Raw genomic sequence first — 24,084 nt, forward strand, 5'->3', positions numbered from 1 at the left:
AGATAAAAGACAGATATTTTCCAATGTAAAAGAACTTAAAGAATAGAACATCTACATGTTCTTTCTTGGGCCCAGCCGCTGTTGGTGGTGGAGTAGCACCATGGTGGTCCTGAGCAGTGTGAAGCGGGGTCTGTGGAGGAGGGCTGCTCAGCACAAGATGCCTGATCCCAAGCTGGGGGAGGAGGGTGTCCGTGAAGATGGGAAGCCTGGTGTGGGGAGTCAGGGCTGAGCAGGAAGAGGAAGGCATAGGGAATGAGGTAGTCTAACCTGGAGCATCAGAGCCAAAGCAGGATGATGAGGGTTCTAGGTGGAGGATAGCCTGGTATGCGGAGTCAGAGACTGAATGGGATTAGGAGGGCATCCATGGCAGTGTTGGGGGTTATGGCCCAGCAAGTGGAGTCAGAGCCCAATAGGGCAACAAGAAAGGCCATGATGGCGCAGCCCAGCATAAAGTATCAGAGTCCAGGTAGAAGAAGACAGGCGTTAGTGCTAGAGGGGACATGGCAGCAGAGATTGGATATTGATTGATACTGATGAATCAATATCAATATCGATGTTGATTACATACAAAGGATTAATTAAGTAGTATGTTAAGACTAATGGAAGCCAGACTTCACACTGTTAGAAAAAAGAGTTACAAATACAAAAACAGAGACACCTAGAATAAATCTTGTGGTGTTAGATGGGAATTGAAGTTATTGGTGTGAACTACAGTTTAATACACATATAAATAGATATAGAAATGAACATAGACCTGTATGGATGGATGTAGCTTTGTCCGCTAAGAGGGCTTGAAGCAGCAATGTCCCAATATCAATAGACACATCTACCACCAACATCTTGGCTTCTAAACGCCATTTTCCACCCAAAGGAACCAGGGTCCCTTGGAGAAATGGCTGATTTCAGTACCAGCAGGGAAAGTAAAAGATGAATTTGAATCATCTTTCTGTGTCAAAGCAACAACAGCAACAATAAGGAAGGTCCTAAACAAAAACAGGGGCATGTCAAATGACATATAAGCTAGCTTCTATTGGACAAAGCAATGGCTGTTAGGTTTTGAAGGGAAGGCGAGAGTATCAAAATTTGATTTGATATTTGAGTATCAAAATAAGTGATGGTGGGAACAACTCACTGAATAAAATAGAAACCATGAGTCCAAAAGACATTAATTAATTAAAAGTTCACTGCACAATGGCATAGTTTCAAATTCCTCTCCACAAAGTACTTATTAATTACAAAGAGAAAAAAATAATAACTTTACAGATGGGAAGCTTGGCAAACACCACCTTAATCAAGTGACCAGAGTGAGCTTCATCAGTAATGAGATAGACAGAAATGGCATATCACCTGAGGGGAGGTGAGGAGAAGAACCCAGCATCGGCCAGGCACAGTGGCTCACACCAGTAATCCTAGTGCTTTGGGAGTCTGAGACAGGAGGATCGCTTGAGGCCAGGAGTCCAAGACCAGCCTGGGCAACATGGCAAAACCCCATCTCTAACAAAAAAATACAAAAAAAAAAAAATTAGCTGGGTGTGGTAGTGCGTGCCTGCGGTCCCAGCTACTTGGGAGGCTGAGGTGGGAGGATGGTTTGAGCCCAGGAGGCAGAGATTGCAGTGAGCCAAGATCACACCACTGTACTCCAGCCTGAGTATAAAGAACATTCAAGAGAAGATTGAGAAAATGCTCCAGACTGAAGCAGAATAAAAAGACATGACAACTAAATGCAATTTGTGATTCTGAACTGGATCCTTTTGCTATAAAAGCCACTATCAGGGCAACTGACAAAACTTGAATAATGTGAGAATTAGATGGGAGTAGGGTATTGTTATTAATTTTCTGATTTTGATCACTGTGTCATGGTTAGGTAGGGAAATGTCTTTGTAGAGAATACATCGTATTTAGGTGTGATGGGGCATCAGGTCAGTAACTTTCAAGTCACTCAGGAACATTTTTATTGTTGTTGTTTTTTAATACACAGTAGTTCTAACTTTTCTACAGGTTTGTAATCATTTCAAAATGGAAAATAATAACTTTTAAAATGCAATTGGTCTCTATTTGCTGGTTTATAAAATCTCCAAGACATTATATTGAAAAAGCAAAGTTTAAATGGATATAGTAAAATCCTTTTAAAAGACTATATTTCATGATACGCATCTCTCTCTCTCTCTCTCTCTCTCTCTCTCTCTATATATATATATATATATATATATATATATATATACACACCTTATTTTTCTGGACAGATGCAGAAGAAAAGTAATGTACTGATCTGGGAGAGGGACTGGGTGGTGGTAGGAAAGAGCTTTTGTTTTTCATTTTATATCTTCCTGCAAAGTTTTTTTTTTTTTTTTTAAATCAGGTACATGTATTACTCTGATAAAAACAAATACAGGAGGCCAGGCATGGTGGCTCACACTTGTAATCCTAGCCTTTGGGAGGCCGAGGTGTGGGGATCACTTGCGGTCAGGAGTTTGAGACCAGCCTGGCCAACATGGTGGAACCCCGTCTCTACCAAAAAATACAAAAATTATCCAGGCATGGTGGCAGGCACCTGTAGTCCCACCTACTTGGGAGGCTGAGGCACAAGAATCACTTGAACTCAGGAGGCAGAGGTTGCAGTGAGCCGAGATCATGCCACTGCACTTCAGCCTGGGCAACAGAATGAGACTCTGTCTCAAAACAAAAAACAACAACAAAAAAAGGAGTTTTCTGGAGAGTGAGATTATGTGTCATTTGTTTTTCTTATTTTTTTACATTCAAAAAACTAATACATAATAATGTTAGACATTTGCATGAACACACATTGAAATTTTCATTTTTCTCTCTATAGTTAAGGCAAAAAGCGAATAAGGATCAGCTTTCATCAATTAAGCCAGGCTTTGAACAACTTTGGTAGCAGAAAGTCTTTACCTGGTGTTTTATTTAATTTAGGCTTTTTAATTTAAAGATCTGTATGAGGGATTGTTCTTGGTTGCCAATTAACAAGGATTCTAGAACACATAGACTGACTTCAAAGCAGTTTTGTCAGGACCACGTAGCTGTTTATTAATTTAGGTCTATGTTTCGATGACTTTTTTCTCATCCAAACCTTACCCTGTGGAATACTTTTTAAAATCTACCCTTCTGTTTTGGTCAAAGTCCTTTGACAAGCCTCAGACTTAGAGCCTTTGAACGCAATCAGTTTAAATAGAATTTAAATTTGGTAAATTCCTGTGTATTTTCTTTCCTATTTCTTTACAAACTGCCTTTTCTGTATAGTCAAGGGGCTTTTTCTGTTGTTGTTGTTGTTGCTTTGGCTTCCAGAAAATGTCCCTGTAAAATCAAGAAAGTTTAGGGCAAGGCCTGCACTTACTCAAACATGGAATGGTGAACACAGATTTTGGGTTTCGGTGATCTCCTGATATCGAAAGAAAAGTGCCTCCCTCCCTCAGGGGCACTTCAAGATGACGGTTTCAAAAGGCACTTCAGGTGAAAGTGTAAATGAAATTTCAAAATACCATCAGACAGCAAGAAATCATTTATAGAATTCTACAATCCTTTGACAATATAGAACAAAAGTTAAGTGTTTGGGTGCTTGTGCCAAACAGAAGTGAACTTGAATCTCAGTTTTACCAGTTACTTACAATTTGTCCATGAGCAAGATACTTAATTTCTCCAAAACCCAGTCCATTTATCTATGAAATGGAAATAATAAAAGTACCCTAACACCTGGAATTACCATAGATTTATTTAAAATAGGCCAGGCACGGTGGCTCACGCCTCTAATCCCAACACTTTGGGAGGCCGAGGGGGGTGAATCACCTGAAGTCAGGAGTTCAAGACCAGCCTGGCCAACATGGTGAAACCCCATCTCTACTAAAAATACAAAAATTAGCCCAGGCATGATGACAAGCACCTGTAATCCCAGCTATTCAGGAGGCTGGGGTAGGAGAATCACTTGAAACCAGTAGGTGATCTGAGATCATGCCATTGCACTCCAGGCTGGGCAACAACAGCAAGACTCCATCTCAAAAAAAAAAAAAAAAAAGAAAAGAAAAAGAAAAAAGAAAAAAAGAAATAAAATAAAATGATACATATCTACTACAAATAAAGCACTTAATAAATACTAGTTGTTGATTACTTTTTTAAAAAAATTGTCACTGTCTCAATTTATATTCCCAAACTCACCATTCCAATTATGGGTTACAATAGGCTGAGGCAAGTGGCCCATGACTATAATCCCAGCACTTTGGGAGGCCGAGGCAGGCAGATTGCTTGAGCTCAGGAGTTCAAGACCAGCCTGGGCAACATGGCAAGACCCCCATCTCTACAAAAAATACAAAAATTAGCTGGGCATGGTGGTTCACACATGTAGACCCAGCTACTTGGAGAATCGCCTGGGAGGCAGAGGTTGCAGTGAGCTAAGATTGTGCCACTGCACTCCAGCATGGGTGACAGAGTGAGATCTTGTATCAAAACAAAGAAATAGGCTCAGTGTCCACAATGTGAAGGGTGAAAGTAGGAGGGAAATGGCTACTTTCTATATGCACCAAGCTATTCACCCAAAGAATGACAAGGGGGACGAGGAGCCAACCACCTTATTATAACACTAGCCCAGGATGGAACTCTCAGGGAAGCTCCCCTTGGAATATGTGTCCATTAGATTGCCAGTTAGTAAGTCCACATTGCAGTTATGAATACAAGTGGTGAGCAGTTTCCCTCTGAATTTATTTATTTATTTATTTATTTATTTATTTGAGACAGAGTTTCGCTCTGTCACCCAGGCTGGAGTGCAGTGGCACAATCTCAGCTCACGGCAACCTCCAACTCCTGGGTGCAAGCGATTTTGGTGCCTCAGCCTCCTGAGTTGCTGGGACCACAGGCGTGCACCATCACGCCCAGCTAATTTTTGTATTTTTAGTAGAGACAGAGTTTCACCATGTTGACCAGGCTGTTTTTGAACTCCTGACCACAAGTGATCCACCCGCCTCGGCCTCCCAAAGTGCCCATCTGAAATTTAAACAACTTTTCCACCAGTTTCACATTAGCTCTAGGTAGAGCCCCAGGACTTTCTCCCTGCCCACCTCCCATGCCAGCCCTTGAATTCTGTGCCCCAAAGAGCACTAATTTCCACACTCAACAAGGATTTATGGAGTTCTTACTACGTGCCAGGCCCTGTACCAGACACCGGGCATAGAGTGGTCAAGGCACACAGGAGCCCTGCCTTTATGGAGCTCATGTTCTATGAGGAAGTATGTTCAACAGATCAGCACCCTAATAATCAGTTGCTCAAAAACTTACGTTCTATGAAAAAGTACAGGGGTTCCAGGTGCCATCACAACAGAGGGACTTGCACGGGTGGGGCATGCCTGCCCCCTGCCAGTCTCTAGGGGCCTGCCCAGGCCCTCCCCAACCTGTCTGCCCTCCTCAGGGGTAGAGGAGTCTCTGGGCCCCAGGAGGATTCCCTCCTGGAGACTCACACAGTGCTCCCTGCTCACGTGTTGTCACAGCCCAGAAATGACCGAAACCAGGCATTCTCCTGGACCTTGGCATCAGGGAGCCTCCAGGCAGGTGCTAAGTGTGGAGCCGTGGGGTGGTCAGTGCTTTATGCCAGCACTTCCTGAACTTCTGGATGGATATAGGGACTATCATTAGTATGCAGTGGCACAGTCTCAGCTCACTACAACCTCTGCCTCCTGAAGCGATTCTCCTGTCTCAGCCTCCTGAGAAGCTGGGATTACAGGCGCCCTCCTGGCTAATTTTTGTATTTTAGTAGAGACGGGGTTTCACCATGTTGGCCAGGCTGGTCTCAAACTTCTGACCTCAAGTGACCCAACCGCCTCGGCCTCCCAAAGTGCTGGGATTCCAGGTGTGAGCCACCATGCCCGGCCAATATGTGGTGATTTTTAAAAAACCATAAAATTGATTCAGAGTCCACTGACCCTTACAGATCTAAATATACCCTTACCAGAGAGAGAACTACGATGAGGAAATGCTGGTAAATTACCATTTTTCTAATTGCTGGTGAGTCTGACACTTGGTGACTTTTCAGCCAGTTTGTTAAACTTTTAACTAAGTTTTGTTTATAATAAAAATATAAATGGATTTGAAAATTTCCATTTTTTAAAGTTACCCTTGTTTTTCAAAGGTATTTTCTAAACAGATCTTTAATGGACTATTTAACTGAATTTAAGGAATTCACACATGACAGTTGACAGGTCTTCATGCAGGCTGATTGGTAACGTGCTGCCAGCACAGGGCTGGATAATGCATACACCCTAACCTGGGGGTGCCTAGGGATGTAGGGCGCTCCTTGGAGTGCCCCTCCAGCCACAGGACAGTGAGGTGCCACCTGTGTGAGCTGTCAGGGGAGTGGCTGGCCATGGGGGCAGAGGGTAGCAGGAGCATCATGGGACCTTTCCATCTGGGCTGGTTCTCTGCGATGGTGGCATCATGCTCTCCTCTGCTCCTTTTTTTGTTTGTTTGTTTTTTTGTTTTTTTGCAGTTGCAAGATTTAATAGAGTGAAAACAGAGCTCCCATACAAAGGGAGAGGACCCAAAGAGGGTAGCCATTGCCAGCTCGAATGCCTGGGTTTATATCCCGATCATTGTCCCTCCCTCTGTGCTCTCAGGTAATAGATGATTGGCTGTTTCTTTAACTCCTGTTTTTGCCTAATTAGCATTTTAGTGAGCTCTCTTTACTGGTTGGGTGTGAGCTAAGTCGCAAGCCCCATGTTTAAAGATGGATGCGGTCATCTTCCCAGCTAGGCTTAGGGATTCTTAGTTGGCCTTGGAAATCCAGCTAGTCCTGTCTCTCAGTCCCCCCTCTCAACAGGAAATCCCAAGTGCTGTTGGGGAGGTTGGCCGAAGACCACTGTAACTGCTTCCTGCTGAATTGGGGCGTAGTAGGGGTTGTGCAGTTGAGATTTCCTCAGGAGGGTGCCTTCAATGTCATTAACATCAGAGCATGGGCTAGCAGGCCGGTCCAGGGGTCCATGGACTGCATCTGGGGCTCCATTTGAAGAACCATTTGTAGCTTTACAGCTTTGATACTGGAAGAGACAAACTTAACAAGGAGGTTAAAGATACAGGGTCCAAAGAGGAGTAACAATATTATAGCTGCTAGAGGTCCTAAGAAGGGGAGAATCCAGGGCATCCATTGGCTGAGGGGGCCCCAGAGTCTGGTGTTTTGAAGCTCCTATGCTCTACGTTGTATTCGATCCCGAATTTTTTTAACTTTCTCAGTAACGATTCCGGATTGATTAACGTAATAACAGCATTTTTCCCCTAAAAATAAACAAGTTCCCCCTCTTTCGGCGGTTAGCAAGTTAAAACTCTTCAGTTTTGAAGGCCTACTGCTGCTAAGGAGTTAAATTGATCTTGCAAGGTGACCAGGGAGTTGGTGACCCGTTCCATGTCACCATTTAGTTCTTCAGATAGTTTGTAGTAGAACTGAGTAGAGGTCGTAATACCGCCAATGCCAGTACCTAGTCTGCCTAGTACTCCTGCTCCAATAACAAAAGGAAGAATGGGTACTCTTTTGTTGTCGCCTCCGCTCCTTTCATCTAGAAAGAAGCTGCTGACCCTGACAGCACACCTAGGGCACACTGAGTGGCTGCATTGGTGCTGTTACTTTTTTAAAGCTTTCTGTCCAGACTTCAACTCTGGTTTCTTTTCAGAGTTTTGGAGGACTGATGACTTCCTCAACACCCTTGCCGTGGGGCTGAGGGTGATGGTCATGTCCATTTCTTATGTATTAAAAGGCCTCAGTGATTCAAATATTGTCCCACTGCTCAGACCTGTAGGGCAGCTTCTAACAAGCTTTTTTCAATGGGAGAGGAGCAGTGACAAGTCATGTGTCAGAAATGGATTTGAGAATGCTCTGAATGACCCCTGGAGGCCGAGGGGGCAGGCTTCGGGCATGAACTGAACTCCAGACCCCTCTTTGTGTTGGTCAGTGTCGTCCTGCTTATAAACTGTAAGACACGTTTTCTTTTGTGTTTGTTTTCATTTTTGTTCTTTTGCAGCACTCACACCTTTGACAGTCTTTGGGAAAGAATAACACCCACGTAAAGAATTTGTCACATCCAGTGTAGTGCTGTTCTTTAATACTGGCATAACAATTCCAGGAAGTTTTTCTTTTTTATATTTAAAATGTTACTTTTCTATATGATGTGCAAGCAAGTTTGTCATAACTTTTCTTAAACTTTTTAGTGCCATTTCTAGTATATTCCTGTAAATGTCAGTTACTGCAAATGAGTCCAATGTAAGTAGTTTTAGCTTGTTTATTGCAATGTTGGCCTCAACACAACAGAATAAAAATGGTAGAAAGCACTCTTCGATGTTTCTGGTAATCATGGACCCTTCTCCTGGGGCATTTGTTTTGTTTTCATAACAGAAAGAAAAAAAAAAACAAAAAACAGGAGACCTGAACTACTCTGAGAGGTTAGGAAAGCCTTTCCTGAATCTGACATTTAAGCAAGACCTGAAAGATGATAGGAATCAGAAAAGAAAACAATAATAACATTTTAGGCAAAGCAAACAACATGTGCAAAGGGCTCAAAACAGGGTAGAGCATGATACTTAGACAATAAAAATTTGAAAGATTCATGTGTGGCTGGAGTGCATGCAAGGTGTGGAGTGAGGAGAGGGGGTGGAGCAGAGAGTGGGGCACAGAGAGAAAGGGGCATGAGAAGAAGCAGGAGAGATAAACAGGGTCTTATCATCCATTTTAGGGATTTGGAGCATTATAATAAGAAAAATGGAAGACCACTCAAGTATTGAAGCAGTATAACGTCATGACCAAATGTGCCCTTTCTAAAACAACTCTGGCTGCCGTGTGTAGAATAAATTAGAGCAGAGCAAAAATGAAGGGAGGAAGACCAACTGGGAGGCACGAGAAGGTGGTGACTTAACCTTGAGGAATTACTGTCTCCGCCATGGAATACGTGGAATAAGTACCAAATACCCAGTTATCTCAACAGGTAGCTTTGGTGGGAGACATATAACATTAAGGCTTATATTCAGTTAATTAGGAAACTGGATCAGACCAACACAGAATTTTATTGCCCTGGCCCAGGAGTTCTGTAATGGCCTCTTTAAGGCTGTACAAGAATAGAGGAGCTAGTGGCCTGGCACAGTGGCTCACTCCTGTAATCCCAGCACTTCGGAAGGCTGAGGTGGGTAGATCATTTCAGCCCAGGAGTTCAAGACCATCCTGGGAAACATGGCAAAACTCCATCTCTACAAAAAATACAAAAATTAGCCGTGTGTGGTGGTGCACACATGTGGCCCCAGCTACTTGGGAAGCTGAGGCGGGAGGATTACTTGAGCCCAAGAGGTCAAGGATGCAGTGAGCCATGGTCACACCACTGCACTCCAGCCTGGGTGACAGAGTGAGATCCTGTCTCAAAATAATAATAATAATGGCAGAAAACTTACCAAATTTATTGAAAAACTAACCTGGCCAGGTACAGTGGCTCACATCTGTAATCCCAGGAATTTGGGAGGCTGAGGTGGGACTCGAAAAAGGAGTTTGAGACCAGCCTGGCCAACATGGTGAAACCCCATCTCTACTAAAAATACAAAAATTAGCTGAGTGTGGTGGCACATACCTGTAGTCCCAGCTACTAGGGAGGCTGAGGTGGTAGGATCGCTTGAACCAGGGAGATGGAGGTTGCAGTGAGCTGAGATTGCACCACTGTACTCTAGCCTGGGTAACAAAGCAAGACCTTGTCTCAAAAAAAAAAAAAAAAAATCAGCCGGGCATGATGGTGCACACCCGTAATCCCAGCTACTTGGAAAGCTGAGGCACGAGAATCGCTTAAATCCAGAAGGCGGAGGTTGCAGTGAGCCGAGATCATGCCACTGCACTCCAGCCTGGGCAACAAGGCAAGACTCTGTCTTAGAAAAAAATAAGTAAATAACCTCCACATCCAGAAGCTAAATAATCTCCAAGTAAGAAAAACTAAAAGAGATTTGCAAACAGACACGTAATAGTAAAAAATGCTGAAAGTAAAAGACAAGGAGAATATCTTGAAAGCAGCAAGAGAAAAACAATGCATTGGGAACTTGTAAGATTAGCACTTGGCTTTTCAGCAAAAACATATAGGTCACAGAGAGTGATGCGCAAAGAAAAAGAACTGTCAACCAAAAGTCCTACATTTAGCAAAGCTATCTTTCAAAAATGAAGGCAAACTAAAGACTTTCCCAGATAAACAAATGCTGATGGAATTTGTTGCTAGCAGACCCACCTTACAAGAAATACCAAAGGACATCCATCAGGCTAAAAGCAAATGATCTCATGTTAATTTGAATACATACACACAAAAAAACAAAGGCGACTAGTAACAATTTTTTTAATGTGTAAGTGCATATTTCTCTCCTCATAACTGATTTAAAAAGCAATCATACAAAATTATTTATATATAAAATACATAATGTAATGTTAGGTCTATAACATATAGAAATGTAATATTTTTGTTAATAATAGCACTAAGGGGTGGATGGGAGCAAAGCAGTATAAGCAAAGGACATGACTGTAGTTGATAAAGTAATAATTATAACAATATATTGCTGAGTTTGTAACATTAATAGATGTGACATATGTATAACAAAAATATATTGCATAATATAATATATAATGTGTACCATATATAACAATAATACACAAAAGAGGAGAAGAGACTAGAGCTACACAGGAGTAATATTTCTATACATCACTGGTATTAAGCTATCTGAAGTGACCTCTGGTAAGCTAAGATGTACATGGTAAATCCTAGAGTAATAACCGCTTAAAAATAGTGAAAAAATCATTAAAACATTAAGCATCGAAATACCTGAAGCAAAAACTGGCAGAAATGAAGGGAGAAATAGAAAACTCAACAATAATAAGTGGAAGCTTCAAAATTCCACTTTTAATATTGGATAGAATAACTCAATAGAAGATCAAGGAAATAGAAGATTTGAACAACACTACATACCAACTACACCTAACAGACATCTGTAAAACACTCCTTCCATTCAACAACAAAATATGCATTCAAGTGTACATAAAACATCCCCTGGATAGACAATATGCCAAGCCATAAAACAAACCTCAATAACATTTAAAGAATAAAAATAATACGAAGTATATTCTCTGACCACAATGAAATAAAATTAGAAATCAATAGCAAAATAAATGTGAATAATTCTACAAATATGTGGAAATTAAACAACACACTCCTAAATATGACCTATAATCAATGGATCAAGGAATAAATCAAAAGGGAAATTTAAAAACTTGGAGATGGATGAAAATAACGACCCTGTACACCAAAACTTGTGGGGTGCAATGATCAGAGAAAAATTTATATTTGTAAATGCCTACTTTAGGAATGAAGGAAGATCTCACATTAATCGCCTAATCTTCCAGTTAATCTTCTAAGACGCTAGAAAAAGAAAGACAGGCCAGGCGCAGTGGTTCGTGCCTGTAATCCCAGCCCTTTGGGAGGCCAAGGTGGGTGGATCACTTGAGGTTGGGAGTTTGAGACCAGCCTGGCCAACATGGTGAAACCCTGTCTCTACTAAAAATACAAAAATTAGCTGGGCATGGTGGCAGATGCCTATAATCCTAGCTACTTGGGAGGCTGAAGCAGGAGAATCATTCAAACCTGGGAGGCGGAGGTTGCAGTGAGCCAAGATCGCGCCACTGCACTCCAGCCTGGGCAACAGAGTGGGACTCAGTCATAAATAAATTTAAAAAAAGAGAGAAAGAGAGAGAAAGAAAGAAAGACAACCTCAACTAGAGCAAGCAGAAGAAAGGAAATAATAAAGCTTAGAGTGGAAACTAATAAAATAGAAAATAAACGATAGAGAACACTAACAAACAAAAAATTGGCATAAGATCAACAAAACTGATAAACCTTTAGCTAAGTTAACCAAGAAAAAAAAAGACTCAAATTACTAGAATCAGAAATGAAAGAGGGGACATCATTGTCAACATTACAGAAACAAAAATAATAATGAAGAAATACAATGAACAATTGTACACCAGCAAAATAGACAACTTAGATGAAATAGACAGATTCCTAAAAACACACAAACTACCAAAACTAACTCAAGAAGAAACAGATGATCTGAATAAGTATAACAAATAAAGAGACTGAACTAGCAATAAAAAATAATACCCACAAGAAAAACCCAAGCCCAATTAGCTTTCCCACTGATTCTGCCAAACATTTAAAGAATTAATATCAGTTATTCACAAACTCTTCCAAAAAATAGAAGAGGCTAAACACTTTCCAACTCATTTTATAAGGCAAATATTACCCTGATGTCAAAACCAGACAAGGACATCACAAGAAAAGAAAACCAGAGAAAAAATATGTCTTATGAATATGGATGCAAAAATCCTCAACAATTGGGAATGATTGTATGTGGAAAAAGAATAAAGAATCCTCAACAAAATACTAGCAAGCCAATTCCAGTAGTATCTAAAAATAAGTATACATCATAACCAAGCTGGATTTCTCCCTCGAGCGCAAGATTAGTTCAGCATCTGAAAATCAATTCTTGTAATACTTCATACCAGTAGGATTTTTTAAATCACACGATGATCTCAATAGATGCAGAAGAAGCATTCGACAAAATCAAACACTCTTTCATGATAAAAACACTCAACAAACTAGGAACAGAAGAGAACTTCCTCAACCTGACAAAGAGCCTTTATGAGAAACCCAGAGCAATCACACTCAATGGTAAAAGGCAGATGTTTTCTTCCTAGGATCAGTAACACGACAAAGATGTCTGGTCTCACCACTTCTGTTCAACATTGTACTGGAGGTTCTAGGTAGGGAAATAGTCAAGAAAAAGAAATAGAAGGTGTCTAGATTGGAAAGCAAGAAATGAAAATATCTCTATTCACAGATAACACAGTCTTATTTATGGAAAATCCTCCTCCTTGAAGTCTGGGTATTTGGTAAAACATTTTTTTTTTTTTAAAGAAAATCTTAAAGAATCCACAGACAAATGTATAAACAGAATGTGGTATATCCATATAACAGAATATTCGGTCATATAAAGAAATGAAGTATTGATACATGCTACTTGAATAAACCTCAAAAACATTATGCTAAGTGAAAAAAGCCAGTCACAAAAGTCCACATATTATATGATTCTATTTATATGAAATATCCAGAAAATCTATAGAGGAAAATCTATAGACAAAGAAAGTAGAGGCCGGGCGCAGTGGCTCACACCTGTAATTCCAGCACTTTGGGAGACCGAGGCCGGCCGATCACGAGGTCGGGAGTTCAAGACCATCCTGGCTAACACGGTGAAACCCTGTCTCTACTAAAAATACAAAAAATTAGCCGGGCGTGGTGGCCCGTGCCTGTAGTCCCAGCTACTCTAGAGGCTGAGGCAGGAGAATCGCTTGAGTGAGCCAAGATTGCACCACTGCATTCCAGCCTGGGCGACAGAGCGAGACTCCGTCTCAAAAAAAGAAAAGGAAAAGAAAAAGAAAAAGAAAGTAGATTATGGGGGGCCAGGGGAGGTGGGGAGAAAAGGAGGGGGTTATCTTAGCTAAAGGGTATGGGGTTTTTTTGGTGATGAAAATTTTCAGAAATTGACTGTAATGGTGGCTGCAGATATGCATGAGTATATTAAAAGCATTAAATTATATACTTCTAATGAGTGAATTGTATGTGATGTGAATTATATCTAAACAAACCTGTTAAAAAAGTGATAAAATGCCAGCCTATATTTATCTCTGTCTAAATTATCCCCCGGAGAGAAAGAGTTCCTAAATCCTTAAACTTGAAGAAGTGCATTGAAATGCATTTTCTATAATCCAGTTTTCCTGCAGATATGTAACACTCAAAACCCATGCAAAAAGAAGAGGTATCAAGATCCTTACACTTAGGTAAGAATCTACCCTAATTGTACTTATCTATCCATCTACTCACATTCTGGAAACCAAATCTTAGTCACTGAGAAGTCTGGCAGAATTGAAAAAAAAAAAATGCAGCTGTGAGTACATGCCAAGCAGCATGAAGGTAATAGTGGCATTATGCACCTTACTATTTACCAAGCCATTTGGACGAACTGACCTAAAGCCAGAAGATCTTGCAAATGGTCATCCCACCGCCCATCTAAATCATGATTTCTCTCCAGATGCCCCTCCAACTCCCATTTAAAGTTCCTTCTAGGATGGGCACGGTGATTCATGCCTGTAATCCCAGCATTTTGGGAGGCTGAGGGTGGGCGGATCACTTGAGGTCAGTGAAACCCCGTCTCTACTAAAAATACAAAAATTAGCCAGGCATGGTGGCGGGCACCTGTAATTCCAGCTACTCCAGAGGCTGAGGCAGGAGAGTTGCTTGAACCCATGAGGCCGAGGTTGCAGTAAGCCAAGATTGCACCACTGTACTTTAGCCTGGGCAAGAGTGAGACTCCATCTCCAAAAAAAAAAAAAAAAAACAGTTCATTCTACCAAAAAAAAAAAATCCTAGTTTGATCACTTAGAAGAAACCTCCAGCAGGTGATTGGACCTCTCTAGCTTTTAGATCATACTGACAAGGAACTTTAAAACAAAACAAAACAAAACAAAAAATGAACAAGCAAGCAGCACAACCCCCTGCAAAATTAGCAACACATCAAACAAAATCAGAAGGAAGTTCTAAAACTCAAAACCTGAGTACTACAGACCCTAGTGGGAGGCCCAAGGCTTTACTATTAGGATCAATGGTGGAGGCAGATGTGGAGGTGATATTGCCCAAGGTCCAGGTTTGGCAAGAAAAACAGAACATTTTCATCTCCATCAGCTTCTAGGCCCCCTCACCCTCAATACATCAGGTTTTATGGAGCCTACACTTTTCTCCAGCTGGAATCAAGAATTCCTCCTTTGTTGCTCATTTGTTGCTCATCAATTCCACGTTTTAAAGATCAGTTCAAGTTGCAGAAGAATAGATATCACATAATTCTAGTTATGGTATACACACATGCACACACACACACACACACACACGAGAGAGAGAGAGAGAGAAAGGCTCTCACCAAGTTGTGGTTCTCCCTATGATTAAGGCAAGTCAGGGCAGGTGTAAAGCAGGTGATGATAGGGTTTATGAAGAACCAGGGGACTGGAGTAGGGAGTAGAAGTAAAAAGAGCCTTTCAAGTTTTGCCTTAGTATTAGCTTGAACCATATAAAAGTGTCATTTTTAAAGGTCAAAAACAGGTATCATCAATTTCATATGATTTTCATCTTTTGCAATAGAAATATTCGTGTGATGAAGAATATTGCTGAAGAAAACAAACCAATCACATAACAACAATAAAAAATCAAGTATCTCTTGTTTGAAACTAGACCCATTGATTTGTTTTCTGCTCTCTAAACTTTACTCTCACTCTCTCTCCCTGATAATGTAGAGCTCTGAGTCTTTCAATCCAGCATAATGAATGAACAGACAGCAGATTTCAGGCAGATCTTTTTAACTCTTGACCATCAGGATATTTGCTTTAGCAGTGTGTGATGATGGAAAGAGACTTGGAGCCAGGCCATCCGGAAGCTAAAATATCATTACTCTGGGCAAGATTGAGTTTTAATCCTCTCTTATGTTGAAATGGGGATTAAAATATTAACTTCACAAGGTTAATGTGAAGATTAAGTGAGACGTGTATGTGAAAGGAGAGTTATAAGGCTCCTGACACACGGTAGATATTCAATAAGTTATTTTCCTTCACTTACAGTGAAATTTTCTAGAACAGCATAAGATTTTTGGCAGCTCTTCATTAATTTATCAGTAGCCTTTGTCCTCCTCTGGACAGAGACCAGTTAGGCGCCAAGTTACATGAGCCCATAGAGATCTCCACCTACTGATGACCAAAAGTCTGCCTTTGATCTCTAATGCAAGAATGAGGTGGACAGAAACAGCCCCTGACAGATCACAATTTCCTGTGACATAAAACAAGGCTCAGAGTCAGGCACCTTTCTCTTTAAGTGATGATGCCACATTGGTCTGATACCACATTAGATTAGATGGATGTGTGATCTCCTTCCAAGCACACAGGAAGATTGGCATCAACTTTGCACTGATGATAGGGTTTATGAAGAACCAGGAAGCCTCAAGGAACTGTAAGTCTTGGTGCCTGGCTATGTCAGAAATGCAGTCTTTAACTCAAGTAGTTTCCTGCCTGCTCAGCCCTCAACCTCAACAGACCCCTGGATATCAAGAACCTTGCCTTAAGTCTGAGCCAAGTTGTCCCTACAATTAAGGCCAGTCAGGGCAGGTGTAGAGCAGCTGTTCCCAAATTCTTCAGCGTTCCCTACGGATCTTTCAAAGAATGGAGTGCCTGGGACCCACTCCAGACCTATCCAAGGAAACTCTCCAGAGGTGGGCCCAGGAATCTGTAATTTTCAATAAGCTCCCCAGGGGATTCTTTCACAGCCAGACTGACACCATTTGGGTCTGGAGGACAGAGGAACAGGTCCATCAAAGTCTATTCATATAAGAGTCAGTATAGGGAGTTTCCCCAAGTAATTAGTTCTGGTTATCTCACATTCAGAAGGAAGAAAGTGAGAGTCATACTGAATATACTTAAGTTTAGAGAGAAGGATGTTTAGATTTGAAAATGTATTGTTTTGAGTAAAGGAGTTTAAGATAAATAAACATTTTAAATTTCTTTGTAGAAGCCAGTCCCAAGAATACTTAGTTTTATTACTTCCCTAAGCAAGATAAAGTCAAGGAATAGAAGTGAGCCTCCCTTCTACTGACTGAGTTTTAGGAGTAAACCAGCTGCTGAGAGTCAGCCACCACCCCAATGTGGTGACCTTGGGAGAAATGACACACACTTTGTCCTTGTGTCAGTGGCCCACATGTTGTGTGCATGTGCGAGGGTCTAAGGGGGTTAGCACATTGTGACGTGTTTACACGTGGCCTGTGACGTGGATTTATCAGTGATCTCATCTGGTTTTAACTAAATTAACCAATTAACAAGGATTCTAGAATACATACACTTGTTGTGTGTCTGAAAACAGAGAGAAAGGGAGAGAGACAGAGACAGAGAGAATATTCAAAGAATGAGCCCTGGCCCCAGTCGGGGCTTTGGAGGTTGGCATTCTGGGGCATTCTTGACATCTGACACCCTGAAGCTCAGCTCTTCTGCCCTGGCTCTTCCTCAACAGAGTCTTATTGGTGGCTCAGGACAGCCAAAAGGTCATCTAGGAGCAGGCATGGGCCATACACCCACAGCCAGCCACAGCCACCTCAGAGGATCCCAGACTTTAGACTGTCCTGTCCAGAGGCTGAGGGCTGGGAGAGATGGAGAAGACAGTGCTTCTGTTTGAAGGATTTAATGGATGGAGAAGCCCCATGGACAGAGAAGCAAATAAGTTATTTCAGCAGCCAAAATGAGACTTTGAGTATGAGCTATGGCCACTCACCTTGTGGGGGAGTCAAGGCAAAGCTTCCTTTATAGCAGTCTAAGCGAATGCCTTCTGTGGGCTGGGGATCTCTGTGACCCTCCACATTTGTCCCAGGGTACTGGCTTGAGGTCCTAAGCTTTGCTCGGCAGGGTCTGTGTCTTGGGAAGAAGGAGATGCAGACAGCAGCCCAGAGCGTTTCAAGTGGCTTGTTGACAGTCTCTTAGGAGGTGTCTCTGGGGCTCAGATGGAACCTCGCCAAGGCCTCTCTCTGCATGCCTCCCCATCACTGCCCCCAGAGTGGGGGTGCATCCATTGGTAACATGGGAGGTGATCATAGTGGTACCCAGGAGCCATTTATTGTTTTAATAGCTATGCATTTATTTTCACATTTTTAAGAAGAGACATAACTAGCATATCAAATCTTGATTTTGTGGATTTTATTTCTTAGAACAAGGTTAAAGGAAGTAATTAATTTTAAAAAGTGAGTCAGATTTAAGAAAAATATTAGGCCGGGCACGGTGGCTCACACTTGTAATCCTAGCACTTTGGGAGGCTGAGGCAGGCGGATCACCTGAGGTCAGGAGTTTGAGTCCAGCCTGGCCAATATGGTGAAACCCAGTCTCTACTAAAAATACAAAAAAAATTAGCTGGGCCTGCTGGCATGCTCCTGTAGTCCTAGCTACTCGGGAGGCTGAGACATGAGAATCACTTGAACCCGGGCAGCAGAAGTTGCAGCGAGCCGAGATTGTGCCACTGCACCCCAGCCTGGACGACAGAGCGAGACTCCATCTGAAGAAAGAGAGAGAGAAAGAGAGAGAAAGAAAGAAAGAAAAAGAAAGGAAGGAAGGAAGGAAGGAAGGAAGGAAGGAAGGGAAGAAGGAAGGAAAGAGAAATTAAGTAAATAATGGTACAGCTGGCTCAGGAATGATGCAAAAGTCATAAAGTATGGGGAAAAAAAAACAACAGAAAACAAAAAACAAAAAACACGGCTCTAGATTAAACACATGAGTAATAGCCAAACAGCAGGCCATCCCAGAAGAGATGGAGGTGCTTTCTGGAAAGGACATGACCTAAAGGAGTGAAGTGTCACGGGTCCTGGGCCAGGATGGGGAAGGGGAAAAACCTGCCCTTCAGCTTTCCTTCCTCCTGCAGCCTCATGCCTATGGCCCAGGCTAAAGAGCTGCCACAAAAAAAAAAAAAAAAAAAAAAAAAAAAAAAAGAGCAAGTGAAAACGATGATGATTTTGCCAATAATCATAATGTACTACTTTTGCAACCAAAAATATATTTTTTTAAGTAAGAGTGCTATTTCACTAAACTTCCCAGGGACGTTGCCAGCATGAGCTTTAGCAGCAACGTCGGGGGTGGGCAGGGGTCAGGGCTCTTTTCCAGGCCTCCACAGGGTAGCCACTGCCCTGGCACCAGGGGCCACAGGAGACAATGCCACACAGAGCCAGAGAGGGCCAATGGCCCCTGGCAAGAGTAGCCGGGAGGCTGGTCCAAACATTGAATCTGAGACACCGGCTGGGGACCCCAGAACCGTCTGGGAGTGATTTGAAGGGAAGCAGCAATTCTCGCATGTTTGTTCCACCCTTAATTTTTTTTTTTTTTTTTAGACAGAGCCTTATTCTGTCACCTAGCCTGGAGTGCAGTGGCGTGATCTCTGCTCACTACAACCTCCACCTCCCGGGTTCAAGCAATTCTCCTGCCTCAGCCTCCTGAGTAGCTGGGATTACAGGCACACACCACCACGCCCGGCTAATTTTAGTATTTTTAGTAGAGATGGGGTTTTGCCATGTTGGCCAGGCTGGTCTCAAACTCCTGACCTCAGATGATCCACCCACCTCGGCCTCCCAAAATGCTGGGATTACAGGCATGAGCCACTGCGCCCGGCCCATCCTTAATGTTTTTAATTTAATTTTTGCATGTGTGCTTTGTAATGGCCATATATGTTCGAGTATAAATACAAATATACTTTATAAATACATAAATATCAGAGTGCATGCACAAAATTGTTTACTGATGGGAGGCATGATCTAAAGAGTCTGGCAAGGGTAAGTGCACGTTCCTCACTAACTAGTCCTGCCTTGGATTGCTGTCAACGTGTCCGCCATGCAAACCGTGCCTCCCACACTAGATGCTGAGGGAGGATAGTCAGGGAGGTGTTGTGGAGACCTGTGCCACTGAGTTCAAACCACCTCATGCTGTAGTGGAGTCACTGGGGCCTAGAAGGTACCAAGGGGCCCAGGATCCTTGTGGGGAGTGGATATAGAGAGGCTCTTTGAAGTCTCTCAGTACTGGAATGAGCACAGGGCTTGCCTTCAGAGGAGCGTGTGCTGGAGCCCCCGCCCTGGGACGCACCAGCCGCACAGTCTCAGGTGAGCCACTCTACCTTCCAGGTTGTCTTCCAGCAAATGAAGAGGCAGGTGAGTGATGTACGCCTCGTGCTATTGCTGTGAGAGTCACATGAAGTAATGGAAGAGGTAAAGGGCTTTGGGGAATCATAGAACATCTTCCTTCACCCAGGCGGCATCCCAGGCACAGGTTGCCCCACAGGCCTCCTGGGTTCCTAGGTCTGCAAAGACGGGGTGCCAGCTGGGGGAATCCTAAGCCAAGGCCCCTGCCCAGACAAAGCCAGGCCTCTGCTCAAGTGGGCCAGAGTCATGCACAGCCCAGGTGAGCTGGGCACTAGCACCCAGCCACTGACACCAACCATCAGCTGCCCCTGCCATCTGCAGACCCAAGGCAGCTTTGGCTCTCCGTTTATCCCCACCAGACCTTGGGCAAGAAGGTGAGGAGCAGAAACAACTGACACATACAAAGTGGCAGTCACCATCCTGAGCACCCCCGCGGTCCTCCTGCCTCAAAGCCTCCATTTCACTCACTCTTCTAGCCCCACCCTTGCTTCCTCACCGTAAGTGCTGGCCGATGCATGCATGTTGCAGAAAATAGGATAAATCAGGGTTGCTTTGATTGGTTGCAAGTTCAGAGGCTTTGGGGTTTTGTAGATCTGCCCGAAGCATTGAAACACCTAAATACTTGGATGATTCCTCTCTCCTTTGTCACCTCTGCCACAGTGATGCATCTTGAATCCCAGACCCAGGACTTCCAAACCTTTGAGCATCCTTTGTAGAAAATGGCCCCAGTGACCTCCCCCAATCCATCCCCACCCCATCTGCAAAAGAGCTTCTCTGGGGGCAGGGAAGATGCTTTGACCCATTCCATTCCTCTACTTCTGATTCTCATCCTTCAGCGAAGCAGGAGAGACAGAAGGGATTGCTCTGGGCTTTTGTGAAGATGTGTGAGGGAGGTAGAGGCAGGCTCATGTTTGCCTGTATGCAGAGCCAAGAAAGGACCAGTGGATATCAGAGGCATTGTCTTTCGTTCTAACTGGTGGCACAAGAAGCAGAGAAACTATCCTTTCAGTTTTGTACAGACAATGCTATGCCTTGTACTGTTCTCTGTGGATTTATAACAAAGGCTGACATCCTGAAACAGATGGGAGCTTCTCACACTCAGGCACACAGCTTGCTCACCCACCCCTGGGTCTCCCACAGGCCAGCTCACTGCCTGGCACACAGGAGCCATTCACGGATGCTGAAGTGAGCCACAAGGACAAGGCCATGCCTGATTCAGCACTATCCTAGCACAGTCTAACACAGGTGGATGCTCAGTTCTCTTTATTTGATTAAAGGCTACTGAAATTAGCGGCCACCTCTCTCCTCCCCATGCCCTGGATGAGACCCTCAAATTGAACACCCAGCAGATCTTGCAAATCAGTGCTGAGTCTCAGCAGTCCATTGCACTGGTGACAGCCTGAAATTGAGGTTAAAGCCAGGTGAGAGCTCTCCCAACAGCCTAAGAAGGAGGTAAGGGTGAGAACTCTCACTACAGTGCAGACAGTGTAACAAGGGCTGCCAGCTCCACCCCACCTGTGTACACACTTACCATCAAAACGCACCACAGGAAGGGGAGAATAACAAAGCCAGCCATGTCATCTGTGGTTTCACCTCTATGGTGACTCATTTTCCTGCACTGGTGCCCCAGCAGGGCAATCTTAGGATAGGTTGATACTAATACTAATACTAATACTAATACTAATACTAATACAAATACTAATACTAATACTCTTGGGTTGATTGTGAACAAGAGACACGGGTGACGCAGGGAGAGTGCTAGGTGTGAGGTCCCACCCGCCAGGTGTCTGAATTGTGAACCTTCTGCAGAGGGAACAGTACTGCCTGCCTCGCTAGAACATGGCACAGATGACATGAGAGGCGTGAAAGTGCCTGGCAAAGAGCGAGAACTCTTCCACACTGTGTGTTGTTTAAAGCACGAATAAGAGTTGCTGGCCAGATTCAAAGGCAGCTCTTGGAACAATGCGGGTAGCGGGTGCTGTTTGCATAAACGCCATAGAAAAGGTCATCCCCACCCACGTCCCCCAACAGCTGTGCAGCTCTGCCTGCCTTTCCCCAGAGGAAACCTCAGACTCCAGTTTCCTGTGTCCAGCCTTCTACAGCTGCTCAGGACTCCAGGGGACCAAAGAAGGGCGAGAGGCAGGGGTGAGAGGTAAGTGGTTTGCTGCGAGCGGGGAGCTGCTGAGGACAGGCTGGGGCCCTGCAGGGAAGCAGGGAGATTGTGGAAGATGTGTCTCCCACACAGAAGAGGATTGACCAGGAGGCCAATAAGCCAAGCCTCAAGCCGCTCACTTGTACGGACCTTTCCAAGCCCCTCTTCCTAAGTTTGTATTTATAATTTTGTATTCTTCATCTGAGAAAGCCTCAAAGCTATGTAAGCTTCAGGCCCCCACAGAACCTGAGTCTGCCCTGGCTCCCACAGAGAATGCTTCTCTCCTCTGAGATAAGCCCCTAGCTCTTCCCTAACGTGATCACCTACGCCCCCTACCTTCCAGCCACATCCCACGACCCCCACCTGGGCATTTCCCTGTCCAGCCAAACTTAGGCATTGGCTTATAACATGCCCCTGCCTGCCTGTGCCGGAACCTCTCAGCCTGGGGCACTCCTGCTCACCCTCCGAGACCCACAGCAAATACTTCCAACAATAGGAAGCCTTCCCCCAGGTCCCAGACACAATCAACACTTCATCCTGGGCACTGCCACCACACTCAGCATGTCCCTCTGTCATAGCACAAATACCCTGCAGGGGACTGCAGTGTTGAAGGTCCACCTCCCAGCCCAGGCTGTGGTTCCTCCAGGGTCCAGACAGGCTTATCTGATTCTGCATCTCCAAAGCCTACTAGCTCACAGCCGGGTACAGTGGCTCACACCAGGAATCCCAGCACTTAGGGAGGCCAAGACGGGTGGATTACCTGAGGTCAGGAGTTCAAGACCAGCCTGGCCAACATGGCGAAACTCCCATCTCGACTAAAAATACAAAATTTACCCAGGCATGTTAGCAGGGCGCCTGTAATCCCAGCTGCTCGGGAGGCTGAGGCCAGAGAATCGCTTGAACCCAGGAGGCAGAGGTTGCAGTGAGCCGAGATCATGCCATTGCACTCCAGCCTGGGTGACAGAGCAAGACTCTCTAAATACACACACACAAAGCTTACTAGCTCAGGGCTCCCAGGTACAGGGCAAATGTTCCTTGAATAAATGAATTAATTGATGGCCTCAGCCAGGGATAATGGCAGAGTGATTGAAAAGGTTGGACTTCAGTCCTGGAGTCCCACCTGCATGGCTCCCATGCTCCGGCCACCCTTCCTTAGATTCCTTACTCAACTCCTCCACGCAGCAGTCCTGAGAAACCATTCCTGCAACCTGAGCGCCCTCTGGTGGCTGAAATGGTGCCTTTCCCCCAAGAACTAGAGGCAACAGGTGGGGCCTTTCTTGGACATCTAGCATAGCTCTTTAACTCCCTAAAGCAATGTGTTTACAAGGCTCTTATTCACTTGGAGGCTCAAGTCCTACAATTTCTGTTATTCTTTAGCCTGGAAGGAGCTTTGAGAACTCATCTCATTCAAGGTTCCAAAGACCCCCCACCCCAGCCCCTGTTCCTCTCTGCCTACAAGGTCTCAGAGAGGAAAAAGAGGAGTTGGACCAAGACACAGTCGCAAACACTGTAACCTCAAATGTTAAAATCCTGAAAGATTATAATCTCTAAAGTCTAAACCCCTAACATCTAAAATCCCAAAAATCACAATCACAGGATAGTTTTTTGTTGTTTTTTTCCTTCCTTTTTCACTATTTTAAATTTTCAGCATTATTTTTTACAATTCCCTATGCTAGGTATTTCATCTTTGCGTCATTTGCAAGACTGGAGGTATAAGTTGTATAGACTTTTAGAGAGTTCTAATTTGTTTTATGCAGGGTTTGGGGGTTTTGGGGGGTTTTTTGGTTTTTGGTTTTTTGTTTGCTCTTGTTTTTTTGTTTGTTTGCTTGTTTGTTTTCAAATTTGGCTCCCTGAAAGTGCATTATCACAATGTCAACTTTGTGTGGACGGATTATGCATGTACAGAAAAACATTGACATTTTCTCGTTAGATAAAGAGATGTCCTTTCTGTACATCTGCCTTTGTGAAGTTAAATTTTCTTGGAATCTCAGCTCCGTGCAGCCTGGAATGCAGCTCCATGCATAGACAGCTGCATTTTTGGTGATGATCCATCGAAGTTTTTGATCAAACTCATCCAAAGACTTTGGTTCCTCATCCTGTTGTTTCAGAAGACCGGTTATAAAGCTGGGTGC

At 43.6% G+C, this 24,084-nt stretch overlaps 1 protein-coding gene across 1 annotated transcript in view; it reads right to left on the minus strand.

Moving 5' to 3' along the window:
• Positions 1 to 24,084, minus strand: part of SMIM35 (small integral membrane protein 35) — a 45,162-nt gene that overhangs the window by 16,384 nt on the left and 4,694 nt on the right. Inside the window, exons 2-4 of the mRNA XM_055273301.1 lie at positions 9,535 to 9,551; positions 1,348 to 1,476; positions 1,284 to 1,286 (exon numbers count right to left, since the gene is read on the minus strand). Coding sequence (XP_055129276.1) covers positions 1,284 to 1,286; positions 1,348 to 1,476; positions 9,535 to 9,551 — 149 coding nt within the window. The remainder of the gene's footprint in view (positions 1 to 1,283; positions 1,287 to 1,347; positions 1,477 to 9,534; positions 9,552 to 24,084) is intronic.

This window comes from Symphalangus syndactylus, chromosome 3 (assembly GCF_028878055.3).
Source record: "Symphalangus syndactylus isolate Jambi chromosome 3, NHGRI_mSymSyn1-v2.1_pri, whole genome shotgun sequence".
Taxonomy (NCBI): Eukaryota; Metazoa; Chordata; class Mammalia; order Primates; family Hylobatidae; genus Symphalangus; species Symphalangus syndactylus.